General features: G+C 45.1%; 3 protein-coding genes, 1 long non-coding RNA gene and 1 pseudogene across 6 annotated transcripts; 3 read left to right on the forward strand and 2 right to left on the reverse strand.

Annotated features, from left to right (window-relative positions):
- Window positions 1–365: 365 nt before the first annotated feature.
- On the reverse strand, window positions 366–6,364 carry LOC112874323. Of its 3 annotated transcripts, none has more exons than XM_025937589.1 (12): window positions 6,192–6,364; window positions 6,040–6,109; window positions 5,053–5,104; window positions 4,048–4,130; window positions 3,137–3,968; window positions 2,522–2,624; window positions 2,313–2,443; window positions 1,816–2,047; window positions 1,323–1,458; window positions 1,078–1,172; window positions 845–968; window positions 366–758 (listed from the first exon to the last, which is right to left on the reverse strand). In XM_025937589.1, the coding sequence occupies exons 4-12, from the start codon at window positions 4,090–4,092 to the stop codon at window positions 690–692; spliced, it is 1,767 nt and encodes a 588-aa protein (XP_025793374.1). In that variant the 5' UTR covers window positions 4,093–4,130; window positions 5,053–5,104; window positions 6,040–6,109; window positions 6,192–6,364; the 3' UTR covers window positions 366–689. The 3 variants fall into 3 exon arrangements, with proteins under 3 accessions (XP_025793374.1, XP_025793372.1, XP_025793373.1); XM_025937587.1 differs by having other exon boundaries at window positions 6,181–6,364; XM_025937588.1 differs by having other exon boundaries at window positions 5,053–5,213; window positions 6,181–6,247.
- Window positions 6,365–7,992: 1,628 nt separating this feature from the next.
- Window positions 7,993–11,304, forward strand: LOC112873265 (annotated as a pseudogene).
- A 1,182-nt stretch (window positions 11,305–12,486) lies between these two features.
- Window positions 12,487–14,921, forward strand: LOC112874162 (pentatricopeptide repeat-containing protein At4g33990). Its single transcript, XM_025937348.1, has one exon. The coding sequence runs from the start codon at window positions 12,532–12,534 to the stop codon at window positions 14,770–14,772; it is 2,241 nt and encodes a 746-aa protein (XP_025793133.1). The 5' UTR covers window positions 12,487–12,531; the 3' UTR covers window positions 14,773–14,921.
- Window positions 14,922–17,101: 2,180 nt separating this feature from the next.
- LOC112874165 (sal-like protein 3) lies at window positions 17,102–18,484 on the reverse strand. The gene has a single exon (XM_025937355.1). The coding sequence runs from the start codon at window positions 18,470–18,472 to the stop codon at window positions 17,318–17,320; it is 1,155 nt and encodes a 384-aa protein (XP_025793140.1). The 5' UTR covers window positions 18,473–18,484; the 3' UTR covers window positions 17,102–17,317.
- Window positions 18,485–22,206: 3,722 nt separating this feature from the next.
- On the forward strand, window positions 22,207–22,823 carry LOC112874170. The gene is made up of 3 exons (XR_003224910.1): window positions 22,207–22,326; window positions 22,481–22,562; window positions 22,677–22,823. It is a non-coding gene; the product is annotated as an uncharacterized LOC112874170 (long non-coding RNA).
- The last annotated feature ends 1,223 nt before the right edge of the window (window positions 22,824–24,046 follow it).

The following is a 24,046-nucleotide window of genomic DNA, read 5'->3' on the forward strand; positions in this document are numbered from 1 at the left end:
TGAATTGCATGAAAAACTTATCTAATAAGCATGATATCAAGAAAGTAGCTTTCAAGGAAATTTTACACATATGTTTTTTTAATGTTTCTAAAGTCTAAACTATTGGCAGGTAAAATGTTCCAACAATTTGCATATGTGGTGCGAGTCAATCTGGCCATCTCTCCACCTTGATTACTGACTTGGAGCTCTCATCCCGACCGCCGAGAGACCGGGGAAGTTCGAGGATGAATGTGGATCATAACGGATGGACTTTTTTTAGTGTTTTCATTGATTGTCATGCAGGGCCAACAGCAATATGAACACCAAGTTTTCAAAAGATGGGCGACACAGACACCACGTAGATGTGAAGTAGGCACATCAACACAGAACAGAGGCGCTTGGACCTTGAGTCCCTCGAACAAGTTTAGGATTCATTCATTTTACTCAGAATACATCATCTAAATGATAAAGCAAAGATAGATTGAGCAGAAGCCTGTAAGGCAGTAAACTGTGTCAAGTAACCGTGTAAATACTATGACATTGATGATATAAACACGTAAGCTACATTTGCCAAGAAAAATTGAAGATGATTGGTAGGGACCAGAGATATGGATCAGGCCGTTTCTCATTTCATAAGTCATACTCAAGGTCTTTCTGAGTCGCTCATAAGTTAACAAAGATGGTTTGCATCACCAGTGCCACTGCACGCCTCAGCCATCCTGCTCTTCAAAGTATGCTGTTATGGCTTTCAGCTTTCCATTGAGGAAGTTCTTCTCGACCTGTGCAGAGAAAGAAAGAGAGAGACCATTGTGACATGTTTTGGAAAAGTCAGTTTGGCACAAAAACAGAAAGAAAAAGGACTTGCCTCGACCGCCCACGGGGGATCGACTGACAATGAAATGTCAGCCAATTGGTTTAGGTCAACATTGCGAGGAAGAAACATCACTACCCTTGACGCTATCATAGTACCAAGTTTAAAGAGGGAGTACCTGAAGAGTTCACCGATGATATAGTCCATCAAAGAGAAAAAATAAGTTAACATCTGTATGCGCAAATGGAAAGAAACTACTCTCTTCAAACTAGAAACAAGGAACTAACCCATCACAAGGTTTAAGCATGCCTTTCATATCATAAACATCAACTTTGGCATAGTCAGGTCCACCCCAAGGAGGCGACATGAAAGCAGTTTCTCCCTACAGGAAACAGTTTGCTTAAGGAGGATAATCAATTAGTCCAATAATGACACCAGAAGATATTCAGACTTCCTCCCCTTTATAAGATGCAGCTACAAAGGCGAATGCTAAATAAATTATAAGATGCATTTTCAAGAAATAAGACATTACCTTCAGCTGAGGAGCTATATTGATAAAATCACCTACAATAAAATCTATGTGGTCATTTACTCCATAAATGGATGCATTATGATGCGCGCAATCAATCCTTTGTGGATCAATATCAACTGCAATAACATGCTTGCACCTGAAAAAAGGATTTGATATCGTTAATGTGGAAGAATATAATTTTATTACTGCAGAAGAAACGTTGATACCATAAAAGAAAATCTACAATATAGTAATAGTCTAGTTCTACTCAATTGGCATGATGATCATGCTCAAAATATCCACAATAAGACCTCCATTGTTTTTTTTTACGCCAATAAGACCTCCATTGTTAAGTAATAGTCTATTCATCTAAAAAAATGTATTAAGTATCAGTAAAACTAGGAAGATATCTGTGACATATAACCATGTGGCAAAAACGTTCCTATGCAATAGAGTATTCAAGCTAATAATATAATTCACCATCACAAGACTTGATAAGATAGCAGTGACGCACTTTGTGGCAAACTGGATAGCATTTCCGCCAACTCCTGTGAAACAATCAATCATTACCCCCGCACCAACACGAGATGCATGATGCTTTGCAATCGGCTCTGGCGTGACTGAAAACCACCCTTCTTCATCCATCTTTATACCACTATCAAAAAGAGAGAAAAGTGAGTACCGCTGAGTCCAGTACTTGATGATATCATTGGAGATGTTCCCTGCCATGTCTGGGCATGAATGATCTGTAGAACAATTAAAGTGGTTATTCACAAAGATGTAGCAGAAGCACAAGAAAGGAAAAAAAATTACTCAAGTCTCACTAAGCCATAGCTACCAAGCTAATTTTCTAGAAGACCTAGTTACCTAGACAAAAGTAGGCACTAGGTAGCAGTCAGCACAAAATTGCATTTGCGCAAAGAAACCTAGAAACTATTGTGTAAAAGTAAAACCTAAAATTGTAACAGGAACAAACTACTAGAAAGCAGATTGTGAATATTATCGTCTTACACGACTGAGATCTCCTTACTCTCTTTTTCTTTTTGGTACTAGCAACTTCCTGGCCCATCTCTAACACATCAGTCATTGAATCATTGTGCTTATTCTCAGTGTGTTCCCCTTCGTGAATGGTAGTTATCATACTGCACAAAAGAACAAATATTAACAAAAAAGTATGCCAATAACTTGGCAAACATTGTTTAGTATATGATGTCATCTACCTATGATTTATTGGCTCTTCATCAGGAATCTTAGACAAATAGTGTAATTTGCTGCAATGATCTTGTTCCTGTGCATCCAGATGCTTGTCATCAGCAGCCTGATCTGTGATGACGAGATATATAAAAAAATGCATGATGTCACTTAAACAGCAGCAGCAGCAGCAACAAAGCCTTTAGTCCCAAACAAGGTTGGGTAGGCCAGAAATCACACCCAAATAAGTGTTATAACTCAGACAATGAAAAGGCCAACACATGAGTAAATAGGAGACAAAAATAATGATAAAATCCTACAAATGATCCCAGGAAGCACATTTGCGTTCAGGTATGGATTTGTATTGCACCTACTAGCAAGAACTTGATGGTAAATTGGCAAAAATCAGTGTTAAAGACACTAACAATTAAGTTTATTGTGATTTTGAACCCAAAATATATACTGCAGGATATGCCCTTCAGCTTTCATACTGCAAAACTCAATACTGCATCGGCAAGGGACTTGACTACCTTATTAAATGTTTACTTTCCATTGTCACATGTTCTCAAGTATTTAGAATGTTTTATCATAATATGTACAACTATTCATAATACTAACTTATCCACAAAATGTAGGGTTCTTACTGTTCTCTTGAACTGCTATGCTTGTATACTGAGATCCCAGTTCGACCAGCTCTTTAGTTGCATCTATGCTACAATATGATGCAAAATCCTCCAATCCTTCAGGGGGGTACCATGTTGATTCTTGTGTCTGGATGTTGTAAAAGTAATATCGACTGTAGAATGGATCCCAGACAATCCTCCAATCACCATATTCATAGCAAAAGTTGCTGGCGGAACTTTCAGCATGCTCATCAACAGAAGATGTTTCTGCCAAACTTAGACAAGCTTCTTGGCCAACACCATTATTATCATGGGGTACCGACAAAGTTTCTGCAGATATTTGATCTTCCTTTGTAGACAATCTTTCTTCCTGACAAATGTTGACGCAGGAACGAGCAGATTCACCATCAAGAGAGTCATGCCTCGCCATCTCCTCAGACTCCAGCAACACACTGTCAGCAGCTTGATTTTCATGAATAGGATATTCTTCTTTTGCTGTGTTGCCCAAGTTATCAGGAGGCTCACAAGTCCCAAGTTCACATTGATTTTCAGCTTCATAGCCACGGGCTTTTTCAGCAGAGTAGATGGTGCTACAGCCAGACTCTTGTTCTTCAGCATAAGGTCTGCCTTCCTTCAGCATCTTGTCAGTATCATGGCAGGATTTGTTGTAACCAATAGCAGTCCCAGATGAATTGCACAAGTTCGTGTGCTCCAAAACGGCCATCAATTGAACATCACTTTCTCTATCTTCAGTATTGGCGCATATCCTCACAGCATCATCGATTTGAGTGTTTCCTGCTTCACATTGTATTTTTCTTCCTTTTTTCTTTCCCTTGTTGCATGTGTTCTTGTTCTGTAATGCATAAAGGAATTAAGCAACAGATTAACCAGCAAGGAAACTGTACTTGGTGTTGCATGATGTGAGCACTGACCACTTTACTTGTGCTGAATGAAACAGGAAGCCCTAAAGAACCCATGAGATTGGCCAATTCCAAATCTTCAACCAATGAATGACCTATTGATAAACAGAAATACCATGAAGTATATAGTAAGAAATCAGTTCACATATAAGGGAAAAGGAGAAATAATATACTGTTTTTTGGTGCCAGACATTATGTGTCGGCAACAGAGGATTTATAGCATGAGGCATGAACAGATGATGCAATAATGGCTTAAAGAACTAAGGATTAAACAACTACTCAATTTATCAACATCAGCTTTCCCTCTCTACGGCGATTCCATGGTGATTGCCCTCCCATTTGGTCCACATTATGTCACCAGGAACGTGGAACCATGCCGCATTCCTCATCCTGGGAACTCTGTCCCCAATTCAGGAATGCACTAACAATCTTGTCCCAGCCTTGTCAAAACCTTTGCAAGTAGAATACCGCATTCCTTAGTTGCATCAACCCAGGCAATTAGGTGCGTGATCCCCAACCTTAACACCAGTCCCCCACCTCCTCCAAAGACCTCACTAGCACTACTAGACCACGAGGGGACAGCCCTTTAATAGTACTAAAGGTATATTGTGACTTTGGTTAAAGATTTGGTCCTGGGTGGTTGCTTGTTCATAAGGTACATCTCCTTCCTTTTGTTTTCACCAGTGCTAGTGAAGTCAGCAATGAACATAGATCTGAAGTCCATCCAGGCCACACATCAGGCAATTAACAAAACCTATTGATTCAAGCATAAAAAAAAACTATAGAGGTCCCTAAAAAGAAGCCTCACTTAATCCAACAAAAAGACACAGTGGTCTGGAAGCTAGCAGTATGGATGCATGCCAAGATTCCGATTCTCAAGACTCTTCAGGTGACATGAGTTTTTTTCTTTTTTCTCAATATGGGTCTTTTCCACAAAAAATAAGGGGCGTTGTAATGTCCTCTATATCAAAATTGTGACTAAAGAAGTTAACAGAATGCAATGAAACTGCATCTAACCTTCATCGGTGTCTTTGAACACTTTATTGCGTGGTTTATTTGCATGGAATTCCTGAAAAGTTGAAGGATGTCAAATTGCTTTCTAGACCATAAGCCTCATAGGACTCTGGAGGGCACATAACAAACTTGACATAGTCTGCCAAGGAGCTAAATTTATTGACCTGTTCACAACAAATGAATTTCTCATGAGACTAAAAATGATCTTGAAATCACTGAAGAACCTTTAAAAGTGTTCCAATAAGACAATGCTGTTGGTCCAGACATCATTTAGTTCACACTTTGACAGGTTGTCCTCTAAAAGGGAAATTGAGGTGTAAAGAAAACTTATCTGTTTGATCAACCATAAATTGCTATATCAGAATTGAAAAGAGGAGTTCAGTTAGCATAGTTCACCAATCACCACTAAATCCATAATTTGGAAAGATACAACTTAATTTCCAAATAGTTGTCCGTAACACAAGGTGCTACAAGGTAGTGTGATGTAGCAAGTTTCCATGTCATCAATCTGCTTTCCAGAAAATAGGTTATTATGGTTCTAGCCCGAAAAAATTGAATCTAGGTTCAGGTTTATTTCCTGGTAGAACTAGGATAAATAGTCTTGCACTTACCGGTCCTCTATTATGGATGCAGTGCATGCTATTTGCTGTGGTGAACTATTCTCGGGCTATTTTTTCATAACAAACCTATCTTTCAAGGGCATGTGGCGTAGAACATTTTGCACAAATTATTTTTGGGGGGAGAATGCACAAGCCACTATTTCAGCGCAATGCTAAAACCACAACAGAAAAGAAATTCCTTGTGCTAAGCTACACTCTTAGGCAAGCTTGAAATTACGTGACGGACTCTTGCTCCATAATTTCAGATTCCAACAAATTAGTAGCTCGACGAAGTTAGTCAGATGGTTCTAGGGGAAAGCAGAAGCCTCCCCCAGCTGAGAAAGCTTAAAGCGTGCTACAGCAAAGGGGGAGAGCAGAGCGAAGATCGTACCGCGGGAGCAGCCTCCGCCGAGCGCCAGTGCTTCTGGCCATCGCTGGCTCCGGCGGCAAATGAATCGTCCCTGCAGCGAGCGAGTCGTTAGAGAAGATGGGCGGCATCCCGAAAACCCTATGCTACGGGCAGGGGGCTTACCAGAGGTGTACCTCGGTGAGGCGGAAGAGCCTCCCCAGCATCTGTATCGCCGGGGAGTCCGCCTCCGCCGCCGGCATCGCCTGCAGGGAGCGGCGGCAGCCCTCGAGGAAGTGCGGGGAAGCTGGAGGGGACGGCGGCTGGGGGGAGTCGGGATTAGTAGAAGGGTTTTAGCCGTGTCGTTTGGTTAGGGGGTGGGAATTGGGATTGGGAATGCGAATCGGTCTGTGGGAATAGACTTTCACCATTCAAGCTTGAACTAGATCTTGCGACTAGCCGAATAGACTTCAAATGGATATTATCCACAACTAAACGTTGGACTTGGAGAAATTTTTCACCTTTTAAACCTGAAAGCATAGCTTTGAACTCGGAAAAAAATAAACACAAAGATGTAATCATCTGTAAGATTTGAACGTTTTGCTAAGTATGAGCATTCATACTATGAGAGCAACTACACGCTTGGAAATTATACTTGATATCGGTAGGGCTGGGGCTATGAATTTTCTTTTGCAGTTTTCCTTATTTATCTCTTACTTCGGTAGTGCCGTAGTGGTTGATAGAAAATGCTAGAGTTGCTCACATATTAATCGAAACTTTAAAAGGCACGCATAGATAGAGACAATGAAAATGTCAATAAAAAATGACTGTCCGAGTAGAGTTTGTCTATTTGAAATAATTCAAGACTGATTGATCGAGAGTTATATTCTACGCTGGCATCGCACATCTTAAAACTCACTTTCTCCATTTCTCGCAATCATGCTAATTTAATTTAAGCTTCGGAAGGTTGATGACCCCAAAAATGGGTCATCTATTTCTTGCATTTTTAAGATACATTCATTATAGTTATTGCTTACTAACTCTGTATTAACCTTTAAGTGGACAAGATTTCTTGTGACTGTGAAATCGACAAACAATGAAACGTGAGAAGAATCAGTTGCATATATGCAAGACCTCGCGAAATGGAAGCCAACCACATAAAGATCAGCATCAAACCAAATTTTGAGAAGGTTTGGAGGGGTACCGTATGGGTAGTACAGGTTACACGTATGGATGCAAGTTATATTTATTTTAGATCAATTAATTTAGGAGGAGAAATCAATTAATTTAGGAGGAGAAATGAATTAGGATGGCATGCCATCGTATAATTATTTAGTTGATCCATAAAACACTATTGGATACCACTTGCATCCCTAGTTATACGGGTACCATTAGCATCTCCTCACCGAACAAGCAACTTTCACGAAGGCTCAGCGGCATGATTTGATTCAGAAGAGATGCAAAGCCCCAATCTTCGTGGATCCTTATAATGTGGATTGTGTTATTATTTCTATATTTTCAAAATTAATCAGCTAATTATGGTTTAAAATTGTATTATTTAAGTTGTTTTGTTTTTCACCTCACCTATAGAATTCTCTCTCTCTCTCTCTCTCTCTCTCTCTCTCTCTCGTTTTGAACACGCAAAGCATCATTCCATTTAACCATTGCATCCATATTGTTAGCCCGGGAGACCAACAAGTTAGATACCAAGTGTGGGACTCAGCGGCCCATCTACACTGAATAAACTCTTAACAGCAGACGAACTTCTGCTTAGCTCTACTGTCAGTCTGACGCTTCAGCTAGCAGACTTGCAGGGCACTTGCTGGCCGGGAGACCAACAATTGCCGTTGTGCCGTGGGATCGCTGCTAGCAGATCTCCTTTTCTTCACTTGGGCAAGAGATGACTAAACTACTATTTCTTCAGTCGTTGCGATTATGCTAATATCCCGAGTAGATTAATAGAGCTTTGGGCTTTTGCTTTGGCATATTCTTGCTGTGATGTCCATGGTGTTGCATATATGCATCGTTTTGCTGTACTATCAGGTAAAGATCTTAGAATAAACTCCAAAGCAAATGTTTGCATTCCAAGACAAAACCATTCCTGCCACATCCTCAGCTGCATTCTGTCACCACATTTCCGACCAACCATTCATTCATACTCTGATTGAGAGCAGAGAGAAGGCCCAGTGGTTGAGCCTGCTGTTTCCGCCGTGGTTGGGAGCATCAAGGACCTTGCTGTCCAGGAGACCACGCTGCTGTGCGGAGTCATTGGTGAAGCCGGGTTCTTGAAGGATGAGCTGCAGCGGCTGCAGGGTTTACTCAAAGATGCCGACACCAAGCGGAGATCGGGGAATGCAAATGCCACTATCTGCGTTATGCAGATCAGGGATGCTACATATGAAGCTGAGAATGTCCTCGAAGTCGTGGACTACATGGAGAAGATAAACAGGATCAAGAAGGGTTTTATCGATGCTGTTTCAAGGTATGCCCGCTTGCCATGTGACTTGATTACCCTGCATAAAGTTGGCACTGAAATTCAACGTATAAGAAGGAAGGTTAGCGAGATATTTGAAAGTGCAAACCGTTCAAAGATTATTCTTGATTTGGGTAGTACTGAGCTAGATAGTGGTCATGTTGAGGATGAGTCTCTACAAGATCATGGCCATGTGCTCCAAAATTTTGACGAAGTTACTGTTGTTGGTTTTTAGGATGAGCAAAAAGAAAGAGTTGAAAAATTAATTGAAAAGGTTAACAAGCTTAGTGTTGTCTCCATAGTTGGCATGGGTGGAGCAGGAAAAACTACACTTGCTAGGAAAATCTGTACTTCAGATAAAATCAAACAATACTTTGACACTATTGCTTGGGTGACTGTATCTCAAAAGTTTAAGGGTGTTGATTTATTGAAGGATATTATGAAACAAATAACGGGGGACAGAGATAAGGATAGAGAAATTGATCAGATGCAAGAGTATGATCTGGGAAAGAAGATACAAGCCTTCCTTACAGAAAAAATGATATTTAGTTGTACTTGATGATGTGTGGACAACAGATACATGGAACCAAATTAATAGAAAGGTCAAAGTATTTCCATATACAAATAATGGCAGTAGAGTAATGTTAACTACTCGAAAGATTGATGTTGCTAATCATATTGAAATGCCAACCAAGGTTCACGAACTGAAGCCCTTGGACGATGAAAAAAGTTGGGAACTTTTTAGTGGCAAAGCTTTACCATCATATAAAAGGTCCCTGATACAGAACATAGATGAGTTTGAAGAAGTAGGGAAAAAGTTTGCAAGGAAATGTAATGGGTTACCACTTGCACTTGCTGTTTTGGGGGGCTATCTATCAAAGAATTTAAACCTAGAAGCATGGTCGGATGTACTACAGGGTTGGGTATCAACTGAAGATGGTCAGATGATGGGAGACATACTAGCTCGAAGTTACAATGACTTGCCAAATCATCATTTGAAGTCTTTGCTTCCTCTATCTTGCTGTCTTCCCTGAGGATTACTCCATATCCGTATTGGATCTTATCGAATTATGGATAGCAGAAGGCTTCATTCCAAATTCAACAAAGCACAAGCGCAGGAACAAATAGCACGTAGGTATGCAAGTGAGCTGGCTCAGAGAAGTTTGGTTCAAGTTGTTAGCAAAAGCAAGGCGCAAGGATGGATTGAAGAAATAAGGGTCCATGATATTTTACGTGATTGGTGCGTCGAAGAAGCAAGATATGCCGGTTTCGTTGATGTCATCGACAGCAATTCAGGTCAGGCTTCCTGTCCACACTTTGTGTATATAGTTGTCTCATTTTTGAATGTACTTTTGGCTACTTGCTGAGATGTTATGTATCATGAAAATTGCAGGGCATGTTGGTGAATCATCATCCAATACCATGATATCCTATCGCTCTTCTTTTCAAAACCACCGTGATGGTACAATAATGACCCTAGGAACAGCACCTAATCTCCGGACTCTCGTTGGCTTTCGTCTTTCATCATTCTCCCTACCTAATAAGCTGGAGATTCCTCAGAGTTCTCCACGTCAAAAACTCAAGGCTAATTAATCTTGGCAGCGCAATTAGTGGGTGTATTCACCTAAGATACATCTCAGGTTGAGCAGGTGTTGGCATGCCATCACACTTCCTTCTTCAATTGTCGACAATTGCTTTACCTGCAAACTATAGACTTGAGGGACACGAAACTGGAATCAGTGGTACCAAACTCTATATGGGACATCCCTACCCTAAGGCATGTTTACCTCCGTAGGGGATTTTCTGCACCGAGGAATTGCCCGCCAAAAGAGATCCAATGCTTGTATGTTAGAACTGAACAAGCCGATCAGCCTACTCACGAGCTCTCTCCTCTCTAAACTCTAATCTCTTAACTGTACGGTGTTTACATAAATATAAGCACACTCTTTGCTAGCTTCTCTCGTTAGATGAAAAACACAAGGTAGAAAATGAACACAGAGATACACAGAGAGAAATACACATGAAAATTTTTCAGCACTGCACACCAGCACCTTTTACTTTCTCTTCTGCAGGCTTCCACAGACCTAAACTGTAAAATTACCCGGGCGGCGGGATGGCAGCCGACGAGGCCGTGCCTCCACCGGCTCGCCGCCAACTCCGTCGCCGTACATCCCTGCGAACGAGCGCGTCCATCCGCGCCCACGCCGCCCAGGCCCAGCTCGTTTCCTTCATCCCCATGCGCCGTCCTCCTCTGCTCCAGTTGTCCGGGACACCCTCGCGCGCGGACGGCGCCCACCACGGCGAGGCGCTCGGAAGCGATGCGGCGCCCCCGGTTTCGACAAGTAGGCCGATACCGCCAACATACTCACCACCGCGCTTGCCCCTGAGGGCCACCTCTCAGTTGCCTACCGCAAGATCACGCGCCTCGTCTCGCTTCACGCCGAGGCCGGGCACGTCTGCGCCGCGCGCCTCGGCCTCCAACACGTCGACGGCGACGATGACGAAGACGCGCCTACCGGCGTCCAAACCGACCACGACGCGCCGTGGAAGCGGTGGATGGACCTCCGGGAGGCCGCCGTCCGTCACGCCCACGACGCGCTGCTCTGGTTGAGCTCCGCCGCGTCGGCAGCCGCCGTGGCCGATGACTTCCTCCGGTGGCGCTCCAACGAGTCCCCGCGCTGGGAAGGGTGGCGGTCGGCGGCGAGGCAGCTCGTGCAGGACGCCAGGCGCAGCCTCGGCGAGGCCAAGGACGCGGCGAGGCTGGTGCGCGACGCCGTGCTGTGTGAGTTCTTCGAGACCTGGATGATTCTGAAGCTCGCGTAACTGCAGGCTGCCTCTGATGGCTTCCTGCTTGTGCTGTGCATTACCAGGCTACCCAAACTTTGCTTAGCTTTGTTGGTGCCGGGGAATTTCAGATTCGATTTTTTGTGTGTGAATATGAACATATGATTCGTTGATCAGCCAAGGTGAAAATGGAGTGATCAACATTTGCCAGTAAGCTGTTTGAGATGACATGTATGATCATCTTTCAAAATAGGATTTAGTTCCAAACTAATTCGAGTCATCACTACCGTTTTACTACCATAATAATTGGAAATCAATGGCTATTACAGGCCAATCCCTCATGTGAGTGCGTTAACCTCTGACCTTTGGTGGTTCGTGTGGTACCATAGTTATAACCAAGTCGAAACACGATAAGAAAAGAAATTGTACTTATGACATGGTCACTTATATAATTCTATATTCTTGATACCTCTGAACATCCACAATATATTAAAAAATATAGCATTAAATAATAAAAAATATTTTCTTATATATTGCTTCCTTGGTCCTAAATTATTAATTGTTTTTAGCTTTTCTATATGCATAGAATTTTATTTTGCACCTAGATATATGTTATGTCAAGGTGCATATAGCAGATCTAGGATTTAAATCTAGAGGACTTATTTTCTCTTCTTCTTCCTCCCTCCTCTCTTTTTTTTCTTCTTCCTCCTTTTCTTCTTCCTCTTTTCATTCATTGTTGAAAATAGTTGGGGAGGGGGGAGGGCTCTGGGGCCTCCATGGGCTACATAAGGGTAGGGGGGCTCCAAACGCCCCCACCCCAGATCCGCTCTGAGTAAAATCTATGTATAGAGAAAAATCAAAACAACTACTCTCTGTAGGTCGTTTTGATAAATTTAGCTATATAATTTTTATTATGTATTTAGCTATAGTATTTATCTAGATCAATAATAAAAATTATATATCTAGATTTGCTAAACTGAATAGAGAAGTAATAATTTAGAATGGAGGAAGTCATTTTAGCTTAATGTTATTCTATTGCTCGTCCTTTCTAGCAACAAATACCAACTGATACCTTTTAGTTACGGTTGGACCATACATTACCCTTAACCTTATACCTTGTTTGTAGCGGAAAAAAGTAACACTACTGTAGTTTTTGGTTGATCTTCCACAGTTTTTATGGACGACCAAATCAAAAGCAAAATTCAGCGTAAAGATACTCCCGCGCGGCGCGGCGGCGTGCGCCGTGGGCGTATGCCACACCCACATTGCCACGCCTACCAATGCCCTCGTCCGCGCTCCCGCGCGGCGGGCACGCCCTCATCGTCACCTCCGGCCACCTCCGCCACCTCGACCCGCACCTCCAGGTGCCCCCTCTCCTCCTCGCCAACTCCCTCATCGCCGCCTTCTCCCGCGCCGCCGCCCCGCGCCTCGCGTTCCCGCTCCTCCGCCGCCTCCTCGCCGGCGCCTACCCGCTCCGACCCGACGGCTTCACCTTCCCGCCGCTCTTCCGCGCCGCCCCGGGCCCGGCCTCCGCCGCGCAGCTCCACGCCTGCGCGCTCCGCCTGGGGCTCCTCCACCCCAGCGTCTTCGCCTCGGGCTCCCTCGTCCACGCCTACCTCCGCTTCGGCCGCGTCGCGGAGGCGTGCAGGGTGTTCGACGAAATGCCCGAGCGGGACGTGCCCGCGTGGAACGCGATGCTGTCCGGGCTGTGCCGCAACGCGCGGGCGGCGGACGCGGTGGCGCTGTTCGGGAGGATGGTCGGCGAGGGCCTCGCCGGGGACGCAGTGACGCTCTCGAGCGTGCTGCCGATGTGCGTCCTGCTGGGGGACCGAGCGCTGGCTCTTGCCATGCATGTGTACGCGGTGAAGCATGGACTGGACGGTGAGCTATTTGTGTGTAACGCCTTGATCGACGTGTACGGGAAGCTGGGGATGCTGGAGGAGGCGCGGTGGGTGTTTGATGTCATGGCATTGCGGGATCTGGTCACGTGGAATTCGATCATTTCAGCAAATGAGCAAGGTGGGAAGGTTGCTGCTGCCGTCGAACTGTTCCATGGTATGAGGGAAAGTGGGGTTTCCCCTGACGTGCTGACACTTGTCAGCCTGGCATCTGCTGTTGGTCAGTGCGGGGATGAACGTGGTGCAAAGTCAGTGCATTGCTATGTGATGAAGATGGGGTGGGATGCGGGTGACATCATTGCTGGAAATGCTATGGTTGATATGTATGCCAAGCTATCGAAGATTGAAGCTGCCCAGAGGGTTTTTGATAATTTGCCTGCTCGAGATGTGGTGTCCTGGAACACGTTGATCACAGGGTATATGCAGAATGGACTTGCCAATGAGGCAATCAGGACATACAATAATATGCAGAGGCATGAGGGTCTGAAGCCAGTTCAAGGGACGTTTGTCAGTGTTTTGCCTGCATACTCGAACCTTGGTGCATTGCAGCAGGGACTGCGAATGCATGCACTATCTATTAAGACTGGATTAAATCTTGATTTGTACGTCAATACTTGTCTGATAGACTTGTATGCTAAATGTGGGAAGCTGGCGGAAGCAATGCTTTTGTTTGAGGATATGCCTAGAAGGAGCACAGCTCCTTGGAATGCCATCATAGCTGGGCTCGGGGTTCATGGGCATGGTGCAAAGGCACTCAATCTCTTCTCACAAATGCAACAACAAGGGATTAAGCCTGACCAGGTCACGTTTGTTTCATTATTGGCTGCCTGTAGCCATGCTGGCTTAGTTGATCAAGGTCGGAGTTTCTTTGATTCAATGCAAAATGTGTATGGAGTCGTGCCCATTGAAAAACACTATGCGTGCATGGTAGATATGCTTGGCAGGGCTGGTCAGTTGGATGAAGCTTATGAGTTCATACAAGGTATGCCAATTAAACCTGACTCTGCTGTTTGGGGCGCTTTGCTTGGTGCCTGCAGGATTCATGGGAATGTTGAAATGGGTAAAGTGATCTCACAAAAACTATTTGAACTTGATCCCGAGAATGTCGGATATTATGTTCTGATGTCAAATATGTATGCAAAGATTGGGAAATGGGATGGAGTTGATGCAGTAAGGTCTTTAGTCAGGCGCCAGAATTTGCAAAAGACCCCTGGATGGAGTTCAATGGAGGTGAAAGGATCAGTTAACGTATTTTACAGTGGCACCCAGACAGAACCCCACCCTCAGCATGAAGAAATCCAGAGAGAGCTGCAGGACCTTTTGGCCAAGATGAAAAGTCTAGGCTATGTTCCTGACTACAGTTTTGTGCTACAAGATGTAGAGCAGGATGAAAAGGAACAGATCTTGAATAATCATAGTGAGAGATTAGCCATTGCCTTTGGCATTATAAATACTCCTCCAAGAACTCCTCTCCACGTGTACAAGAATTTGCGGGTCTGTGGGGATTGTCACAATGCTACCAAATATATATCAAAAATTACCGAGAGAGAGATCATTGTCCGGGATTCAAACCGGTTCCACCACTTTAAAGATGGACACTGCTCTTGTGGAGACTTTTGGTAACAGTAAAACATAATATATATTTTCTCTGTGCAACATTTTCTCTCCCTGAGTTCACCTGACCATTAACTGTAACTTGATGTGTTGATGAGGTTAAGCACTGTACTTAAGTATTTTGCTGATGCCAAAAGATAGAATCTTTTAGTTCTTTATCTTGCAAAAGTACAGCTGCCAGATATCCTTTGACCTGGCAGTGAATAACTTCAGTTGAAAATGTGTCATAGCTTTTCTTACCAGAGTTAGGCCTTTTGTTGTCCTGGGTCTTCTGGTGTTGAACTTGAATCTAAATAGAGTTAGATATTAGTAGGCAGTTTTCCCCTGCTGCCTTCCTTATTGTTTTGGCACTTCATCATATTCTAATAAGATGCCGTAAAGGTGATTTGAGATATTAGAAGCATCAAACTTTTGTAAATTTGAGATATACTTCTGCATACGGTATGTTTCGGGTGAAGTATCTTGTACAGTTTCTGCATAGCTTAACAGACTTAATCACAGAATTTACTTCTCAAACTTGGAACGCCACTACTCTGGAAAAAAGAGAAAAGACAACAGTTTCTCTTCCTGAATTTACCTGGCCATTAGCATTAAGTGTGACTTGATGTGTTGATGAGGTTTAGCACTGTAATGAAGTATTTTGCTGATGCTGAATGATAGAATGGTTTAGTTCTTTGTCTTGCAAAAGTAAAGCTGCCATATATCCTTGATCTGGCAGTGAACAACTTCAATTGAAGTCATCGCTTTTCTTACCAGTGTTGGGCCTTTTGTTGTCCTGGGACTTCTTCCATTTATCCTTTTGTTGTCAGTTGAAAATGAGCGGTTTCCTTAGAGTCGGATACTAGTAGGCAGTTCTTGTTCTGCTGCCTTCCTTGTTGTTTTGGCACTTTGTCATATTTTAATAACATATCGTAGGTGATTGGAGAGGATGGAAGCATCTAACTTCTGTAAAATTAGAGCCATACTTCTGCATACAGTCTGTTTATAGTGAAGTACCTAATACAGTTTTTGCATAACCTAACAAACTTAATCTCAGAAATTAATTGTCAGACTTGGAAGGCTACTCTGGAGAAAGAGAAAAACAAAAAGACTCGGAAAGACACTTTGTGAGTAAAGCCGGTTGCTGTTTTGGAAACATATTGTCTGTGAAGACTTCAGTCTGAGCTTCGCATTTAAGTTTCATCGTTCTTTACAGTTTCATGTTTACAAAGTGTTTTATGAATATCTCAATGAAGGACATACTAAGGACTATCTCAATCTACAATACTCCAAACAGGAGGAGTTTTCCTTTTGAAGAACTGCCCAACTCTTCCCAACAAAATTGTGCAGACTGCAAAGGAGGGAAGCAAAATAGAGCATTCCGTGATACTGGGTGAAGATTTGCCACATGGTCAACATGGACTGGTTGAGTAATTATTCATTAAACAAGGCATCTTTTGCGTTAAAGCATAAACTCCTATGAATTTTGCAGACGTCCAAATGGTAAACTGTTGCCGAGGCCCACCTGGCTGTCTTATTATACATGGTTTCGTGATGTGACCTGGTATGCAGAGCTCTAGCGGTGGCAGAAGACAAGCCCAAATGGAGGTGCTTCTTGCTGGGTGGCACTGATGGCAGTATGGTACACTGCTGCTTGAGCTAGCTGCCACTTTCGTCTTTCAGTGTGGAGCTTAGCTTTGCAATTGGGGTACGTCAGAAGCATGTTAGACGTTTGGGAGCTCGTATTGTATATTTGTATTTGCTCAACAGTACCTTACTCTGCAATGCAACATGGCTGCTGGGTCTAAAAACAGACGACCCTGATAGCAGCAGTTTGTTTTGATTAGTTGTGTGTGTGCGGATTAGTACTCTCCATGAGACAGAGTAGTTCCTCGTTCTCTTCCAGCTTTTGGGTCGAGATACACTTGCCCCCTATCACGAGACAGGAGGACAGCCATGTGCGATGGAGTAGTGTGCTGTCCAGGTGAAGGCTACGAGAGCCGAGTGGTACTACAGTTCTGCTACGGCCGCGGCAGCCCATGTACGCTGCCGGCTGAGGTCGCGGCAGGTCTACTGTGGCGGTGGCAGATGCATGCCCTGCTCGCGTCTGACCAGATGCACTGGAACTGTTGGGGGAGCACGGCGTTGCCGTTGCCGGACGGGCGACTGGGCGACGGAGGAGGCGCTTGGGGACTGGCGGCTGTGCTGCCGAGTCCCGTGCCGTGTGTTTCCACAGATGGCTTCGATTCTGAAGTTCCCTGACCGTCGATTCATGTCACCCTGTTGTTTGTTGTCTGGTTTTCCAACATGCAGCAACGTGTGCGATAGCGATGTGTTCTGCTCGACTGATCCCCAGAATTCTTCATTGATTCACTCTTTAACATATCTACATGTACTACAGGGTAGATCTACGGAAACCATACTAGTACAAGGCACATGCTGCTTGTGCTTGGCCTGTGCGCAACTATGCTCACGTACAAGCACACTTGCACGCGCGTACTAGATCACAGGGAGCACAGAGCTACGGTTCTAAACTAAAAATGCAAAGAAAAATGATTTTTTTTCGCCCCGACTCTCAAGATGGCCTCGGGGGTTTCGCTTTGCCGCGGGACGCGACCGCCCGCGACACGGCCTCGGCGAGCCTCCCCACCCGCGCGGCCACGTCCGGCGGCAGCGCCGCCGCCGCCCGCCGGGCCTTCCTCGGCGCCAGCAGCGCGCCCAGCATCTCCACCACCTCTTCCGCGGGCCACCCTCCCCTCCGCAGCTCCCCGCAGCACCGGTCCACCGTCAGCGCCAGAGCCAGCACCTCGCCACCGTCGGGACCGCCCGCCGTCATCTCATCCACCTCGGCAGCGGCCCACCCGCCGCGCGCCAGCGCGGAGCCCGCCCTCTCCAGGTTCGGCAGCAGCCACTCCGGCGCCGCGGCGCCGGCGGCGCTGCCCCGGGCGCCGCCCGTGGGGACCTCCAGGAAGCGGTCCCCGGCGGCCGCGGCGTCCGTCCAGAACTCGATCCAGCGCGGGGCCCTGCCGGTGACGGAGTCCAGGCTCCGGCGCGCCGTGGACGGCGGCGCGGGGGACGGGGACGCCGCCGGCGGGGCCGGCGCGGAGAGCTGGCGCCGGAGCGGCGCGCCGGGGGGCGGCTCGGCGGCGAACGCGCGGAGGAGGAAGTCGGCCGCGTTGGCGCCCGCGAACGTCACGCCGGAGTCGGACACGTGGAACACCGGGTTCCCCGCGAGGCAGGGCGTCGCCGGCACGTAATGGCGGCCGCACAGCGGGACGAGGGGCGGCGGCGCCGCGCGCCCCGGGCGTCGGCCCGGGGCGAGGGGCAGCGCGGCGGCGACGGCGGCCGGGACCTCCTGCGCGGCGAAGCGGAGGAGGCGGAGCCCGGCCGGGGACCGGTAGTCCGGGAAGCCGTCCCCCGAGGGCACGCCCAGGGCGAGCAGCTCGCGGAGGTCCGGCGGGAGCTGGACGCCGCCGAGCGCGGCCTCCGCGAGGGCGAGCTCGGTGTCGGAGAGGCCAGGGAGGACGGACACTCCAGCCGCGGCGAGGTGAGCGAGAACCGCGGAGGGTGAGGGGGCGGGGCCCGCCGCGGCGGAGGGGGACGGGGGAGCCGGCGCGCGCGGGGTGCTGGGTGCCGAGGCGCGGGTGGACAGGCGCCGGAGGCCAGCGGAGTGGGACGGCGGGCGCGGGAGGCCGTGCGGGAGCGACGGCCGGCGGTCGACGTCGACCATTTCTGGGTCGCCGGCGAATTCGGTGCGGCAAGATCAGAGCAGAGGGAGTGGTGTTCGGATGCGCAAGGGAGGCCTGTTGCGGCCTGGGTGTTATACGGGGTTTGGCGTGGGTCCCGCTGGGATCGGCGATCTGAGGGGCTTTGGCCGTTTTGAGTGGGCCCATTTAGACGCTTATCTGTTCCCGGTCCGCTGAAATTTGCTTGAATATGGTTGCATAATCATCACCTTTGGGGAAAAACAACTGGAAGAAATCAACGTCAACCATTTGAAAATTTGCCAAGACTACGGAAGTATTTTCTACAAATTTCATAGAAACTTTTGCCCGCCCACAATACAGCACTTTGTTGGTTGCCTATGTTTTTGAATCATTTGCATCGTACTCCCTCCATCTTTAAAAGAATACCTCTCTCGCTTTTCGAGGAGTCAAACGATTTCAAATTTAAGCAAATCTATACAAAAAATTACTAACATGGAAGCTTTCTCTACAAAGCTGAACTCACAAGTTTTGGATGAATACCTAAGAAGATACAATGTTTAGGAGGAGAATCCAACATACTAGTAGGCAACTGCACTATATTGCCTATATGCCCTCAATCATCTGGATTTTTTCACAAGAAATAAAATCGTGCGTGCTACTCCCTCCATCCAAAAAAAAATCATCCTAGAAATTCTAGGACAAATTAACAAGAATGTAAAATGACTATATTTGCCCCTATTTTTACCCATATTTGGAACTAATTGATTCTTGCATGTACATGCATTTTCTAAATAAGGTAAGATGACTTGTTTTTTCGGATAAATTTTGAATCCTAAAATAACTTGTTTTTTGGGATGGAGGAAGTACATATGTAGGCACCGAATGATCAATGCTGGATCGAGGCCACACAATTTCTTTATCTTGTGGCAGTTACCTTCCGTGGAAATTCATCCGCGTCTTCCAACTTTTTTTTATCCTATATATACCGATGATATTGGCATATTTCTCCCGTGAAGAATACAATTGTAATCTTGAACATTACATGGACATTGTTGTGGGAGCACACATGCCCTTCCTCATTGTATTTTTCCCCTCAAATTGCCGCGATCGTGATGCCGCGGGAGCTAAGCTTCGTGGTCTACATAGAAGTACGTAGTAGGAGTACAAGGTTTCCTGGTTTCTTTAGACCAAGTAGACGTACTACAAGGATTCCTTCTTGTCTGGTCGGTGGTGCGGTTTGCCGGCGGTTACCGTTACCACGCGGCGACACTGCTGACCTGCTGGGCTGCTGGTACGTGGAGAAAAACAAGGGGCCGCAAACAAAATGCAGCTTTCGATGCGCCCGAGCCGGGTGTCTGCTAGCCGGTAGCCCTGCCAGGGGGCTTTACTTACCGATAGCCGCGTCCGGTAGTCCATGACCCCATGCGTAATGGCTGCATTGACGTCCGCGACGGATTCCTTGCTTGGAACTCCGTGAAAAAAAGCCTTTGTCAGTGCCCTGCTGTTTGCTGCCGATGCAGCAATGCTCTCTAGTCTCGTTGAAGGTCCAAGGCTGCCAGGGTCCACACTTTCTGGGAGCTAAAGCACGTAGGGAGGTGCAGAGACGACGACTAGATTAGTCTGATCTGGTCGTCGCAGTGTTTTTTTTTTCCAACTGTGCCATTTATATGTGCCTAACCACTATTTTAGGACGCATAAAATCTTGGCCACTTGTCTAATATCTTTTCTCTTTTCCAATTAACCTACATCCTTTTTTGTTTTGCTAGTGCTGCAAAACCAAAAAGGAGAAGAAAGGTTTTGCCCGCATCATCCCGGAGATTTTGCCACCCATGTGTGGAACCAAGTGATCAGGGCATCATCGGGGAACTCTGCAAGTGGTGAAGTAATAGCAAGAGGATCATGAGCCAATGATTCCAGTATTTCTTGAGCTTGTTGATGTGCCGGCCGGGACCACTCTCTTGAGATCAACGGCCCCAACTCCCAACGAGGGGTACTCCAATTAACTAGGGGATCATGATAGATGGTCCGAATGTACAGGAGTGGCTGGAAGAAATAAACAAGTAGATTCTCAAGAAAAAGGACGAATCGGATAATCTATACTATAAACATCGAAAACTTTTGAGCCCATGTTTTATCGCTGAAAATTAACAATACCCTTCCCTTCACAATGATCCCACCTGCATGTCGCCGTGCATCACCTCCCCGTGCATCTCGCCTCCGGCTCCGGCCCTACATGTCGCCGCAGCCGAGAACGAGCAGGTTATGGCGCCGCCAGGGACCGGTTTGGGGCTGCTGCGCGCCGCCACCCGCCGTGCCTTCTCGATGCCCCACCGCCATTCTTCCCAAGGTCCCTCTGATGATCGGCTGCACCAAGCATATGCTTAGGAATGGCCTCACCTCCACTACAAGGTACTGCTTCTGTTCCCCCATGCTGAGAATAATCCATCTAATTGTTCTGTCCATGTGCTCGTTGGGTTGATTGGTCGCCATTTTCTTTCGTGCTTTCTAGTTCAGTGTTTATGCCGCACATGCTTGGGATGCAAACCATGTGCTCGATGGTTTGTCTCCGCGAGACAAACTAACTGAAGTGAATTAGGAGAATTGAGAAAAATTTGCGTTTAGTTTGTTCAGGCATTTGTTTTGATAAGCATCAAGTGGCTTCTCATTACCAAGGGCTGATGTTCATGACCTGAAAAGGGGTGGAATTTCAGGCACCAGAAACTTGATCATACGTTAGTTTTTTCAGTATATGCTGATTTCAAGAATCGGTGTGTCCATGCCAGAGAATTTGCATTTTCTAATGGTCATATCTATCCGAATGTAGGTTGCCATTTTGCAATAGCTATTGGTATTAGTAGCTGTGCAATTGCAATTAGCCATATATAAATATAAATTGCACCCCTTTTAGTAAGGTAAATTTCATGCATGTGCATCTAACCCGGAAGAGGTGAAATGCCTGCATGGTAGTAAGGCCAAGAAAAAGGTTTGTTTCCCTCACATTTGATTGCTAGCCTGCTAATCTACTGTTAAACATTAATTTGAAGTTTAGAAGTTCAAGTGATGTTTTGCTAAACGTTAACTCACTGCTGCTGTCTTTTGGAGTTTAATCGAAATAGGGTGTAAGCAAAAGAACCCAGCCTCTCATCGGAGCCCTTTTCTTGTTGGCATTGTTCCGCGCAGAAAGTTTGTCGATCTTGTTACTTTGATGCACATAAGATCGTTAGGAGACATACAACGATCTGTGACCTACTTTCGAGGTAAATTCAGTTATTTAATCATGTTATTTACTTAATCTCATAAATGACAGAAAGATTTAAGTTCAGCCATGTAAACTTGTATCAACATTTAACCTTGTTGTTTGGTTCAGTTAAGCTTTCCGTGAACAGATTCAGAGCTTTCCTTCTTTAATTAAGTAATACCCAACAAAGCTCTATGTAGCTTTTTATAGAAGTCCATGTAACTGAATCAATGTCAAATATAATTATTTGGTAAAGTCATTGCAAATAGCAATAATAAAGGCTATTTGGAGGCCATTTTTATGTCTAATTAAGATGGCAAAAGGAAGCAAAATACCTGGTACACAATTAAGAATAGTGTTATGGTTCAGTCTTTTAGTGAAGTAAAACCCATTCCATTACTGCTAAACATTAATCTCATTGCATTGAAATTTGGTAAAAAAGAAGAGATTTTTTTTTTGCATATATGTAGCCCGTTCATAAGAAAGATTATATATGAAGGGCCAGCAGGTGGCTGAACAACATCTGCGTCAGCATGGCGCAGCGCAAAGAGGTCATCCGCCACACCAGTAGTTGTGAAGCCCCTGCCGGACGTGCTGCCAGAGAAGCCCAACGCCAACGGGCCTCAATGTTAACTTAAGGTGTGTTTCAATTTTAAATATATTTGCCGATTTGGGAATAATTTCCTCCTTGTGGTTGTGATCTTTTAAATTTTGGCATGGAGATAAGAATCATGTCAATGATGAAGAATCGAAGCATAGCTGGTAGCTTTCTCATATTAGATTTTTCTTTTAGCATGGTCGGGCCTTCTCCCAGAGATATGACAATAAGTTGTTTCTGAGCCTTCACTAGCAGGAATTTGCCGCCATCTGGGAAGGTACTCCCTTCAATTAAATACTTCTCAATAGAATTTAACCAAGCATAGCCTGATGCATATTAGTTTAGATTTGTTGAGGGTTATGTGATGATGACTCTTTGTGGTGGTTTTTAGGTGCCTCGTTCTCTTCGATTCTCTTTCTTCGAGAGGAGACACCTTGATGCAGGGACTATCCCCGAGATCATTTTGTTCACTATGTAATGCTTAACAGTTGAGACCGATTTGGAGTTTGGAACACATCTATAAGTTGATAGCTATTTTTTCCATGAAAATGTAAATGCAGAGTTTTATGGTGCTGGATTTTGGATCTGTGTGATGTATTTGAGAGACGAAGTGATAAAACGAAACACACGAAATGATAAAATTGTTTCTTTTTTATGTGCTTACAATCTTTTGGGGTTCTTGATGCGTGGCACCAAGGAGTTACTATCAAATGGTACGATGAGCCACACGACTTCCGTTAATATGACGGATTTCATCTAAATAATACCATTATTGGCTATAGGCTATAGCAATGCCTTGTGTTTGTTTTGTAGAGAATAAATATATAATTTGGAGGATCTAGACAAAATAATCAAACCAGTAGGTGTAAGTAATAAGCAGGTAGTGCTGAGACTCAGACATAGTGTTGTGAACAAGCATTCCAATATTCCTAGACGGACTAACTACACTTCATCTGGTAGGATCGCCTTTTCAATTAAGAGAATTTTTCAAACGTTTTGATGCATATGTTGATCTAGGCTGTAAAACTATAAATACAATATTATTAATAATCTTAATTATTACGATATCAAACGAACAAATGACGTAGAGACAAAGGCCTCTCAAAATCTCAACTCCCAGCTTGCCTGCCTACAATATGCATGCATGCACTTGACCCTTTATCACGAACTCGAGGCCAAAATTTCTAGGTACTCTTTTCTTCTTTTGGCGAAAAGGGTAGGAGCTCTGCCAAACATATTAAAGCAGAGAAAAACAATTCTAGCAGAGACTTACATGCTTGAGCTTTTTTTTTCTGGCAAAGGTACGTACGTTGTAATACAAATGTAAAGTGAGTGAGTTTGATTGTGTGCTGCTGTGATTTTCTCGGGCAACAAACGAATGAAGCGAAGAAATCTTTGGCAGATGCTTCTTTTTTTTGCTCGAAGCCTGCAGACTGAAACAAGTACTCCAGAGAACAAGCCCCTAATCCTTTTTCAGAGTCCAAAGTGTACGGCGCGTGAGTACTTTTTAGTTTGAAGAGCCAGCAGAGTACAAAAAGCACCTTAATAAGCACGCCAAGGAGAAAGAAAAGGTGACATGGAAAAGACATAAGATGTACCTCTTGGAGATTTGTTGTCGTGCTACGCTTTCGCTTTGAAATGTTTGATTTGCTGTCCATGGATGGAAAGCATCTATGCCAACTCCCAAACCGAAAAGAAAGTGACCAATCAGTAGAAAAGAAGTTGCAAAGCTGGTCCAAAAAGATAACAACTAGTACATCT

Source organism: Panicum hallii, chromosome 9 (genome assembly GCF_002211085.1).
Source record: "Panicum hallii strain FIL2 chromosome 9, PHallii_v3.1, whole genome shotgun sequence".
In the NCBI taxonomy this organism is placed as follows: domain Eukaryota; kingdom Viridiplantae; phylum Streptophyta; class Magnoliopsida; order Poales; family Poaceae; genus Panicum; species Panicum hallii.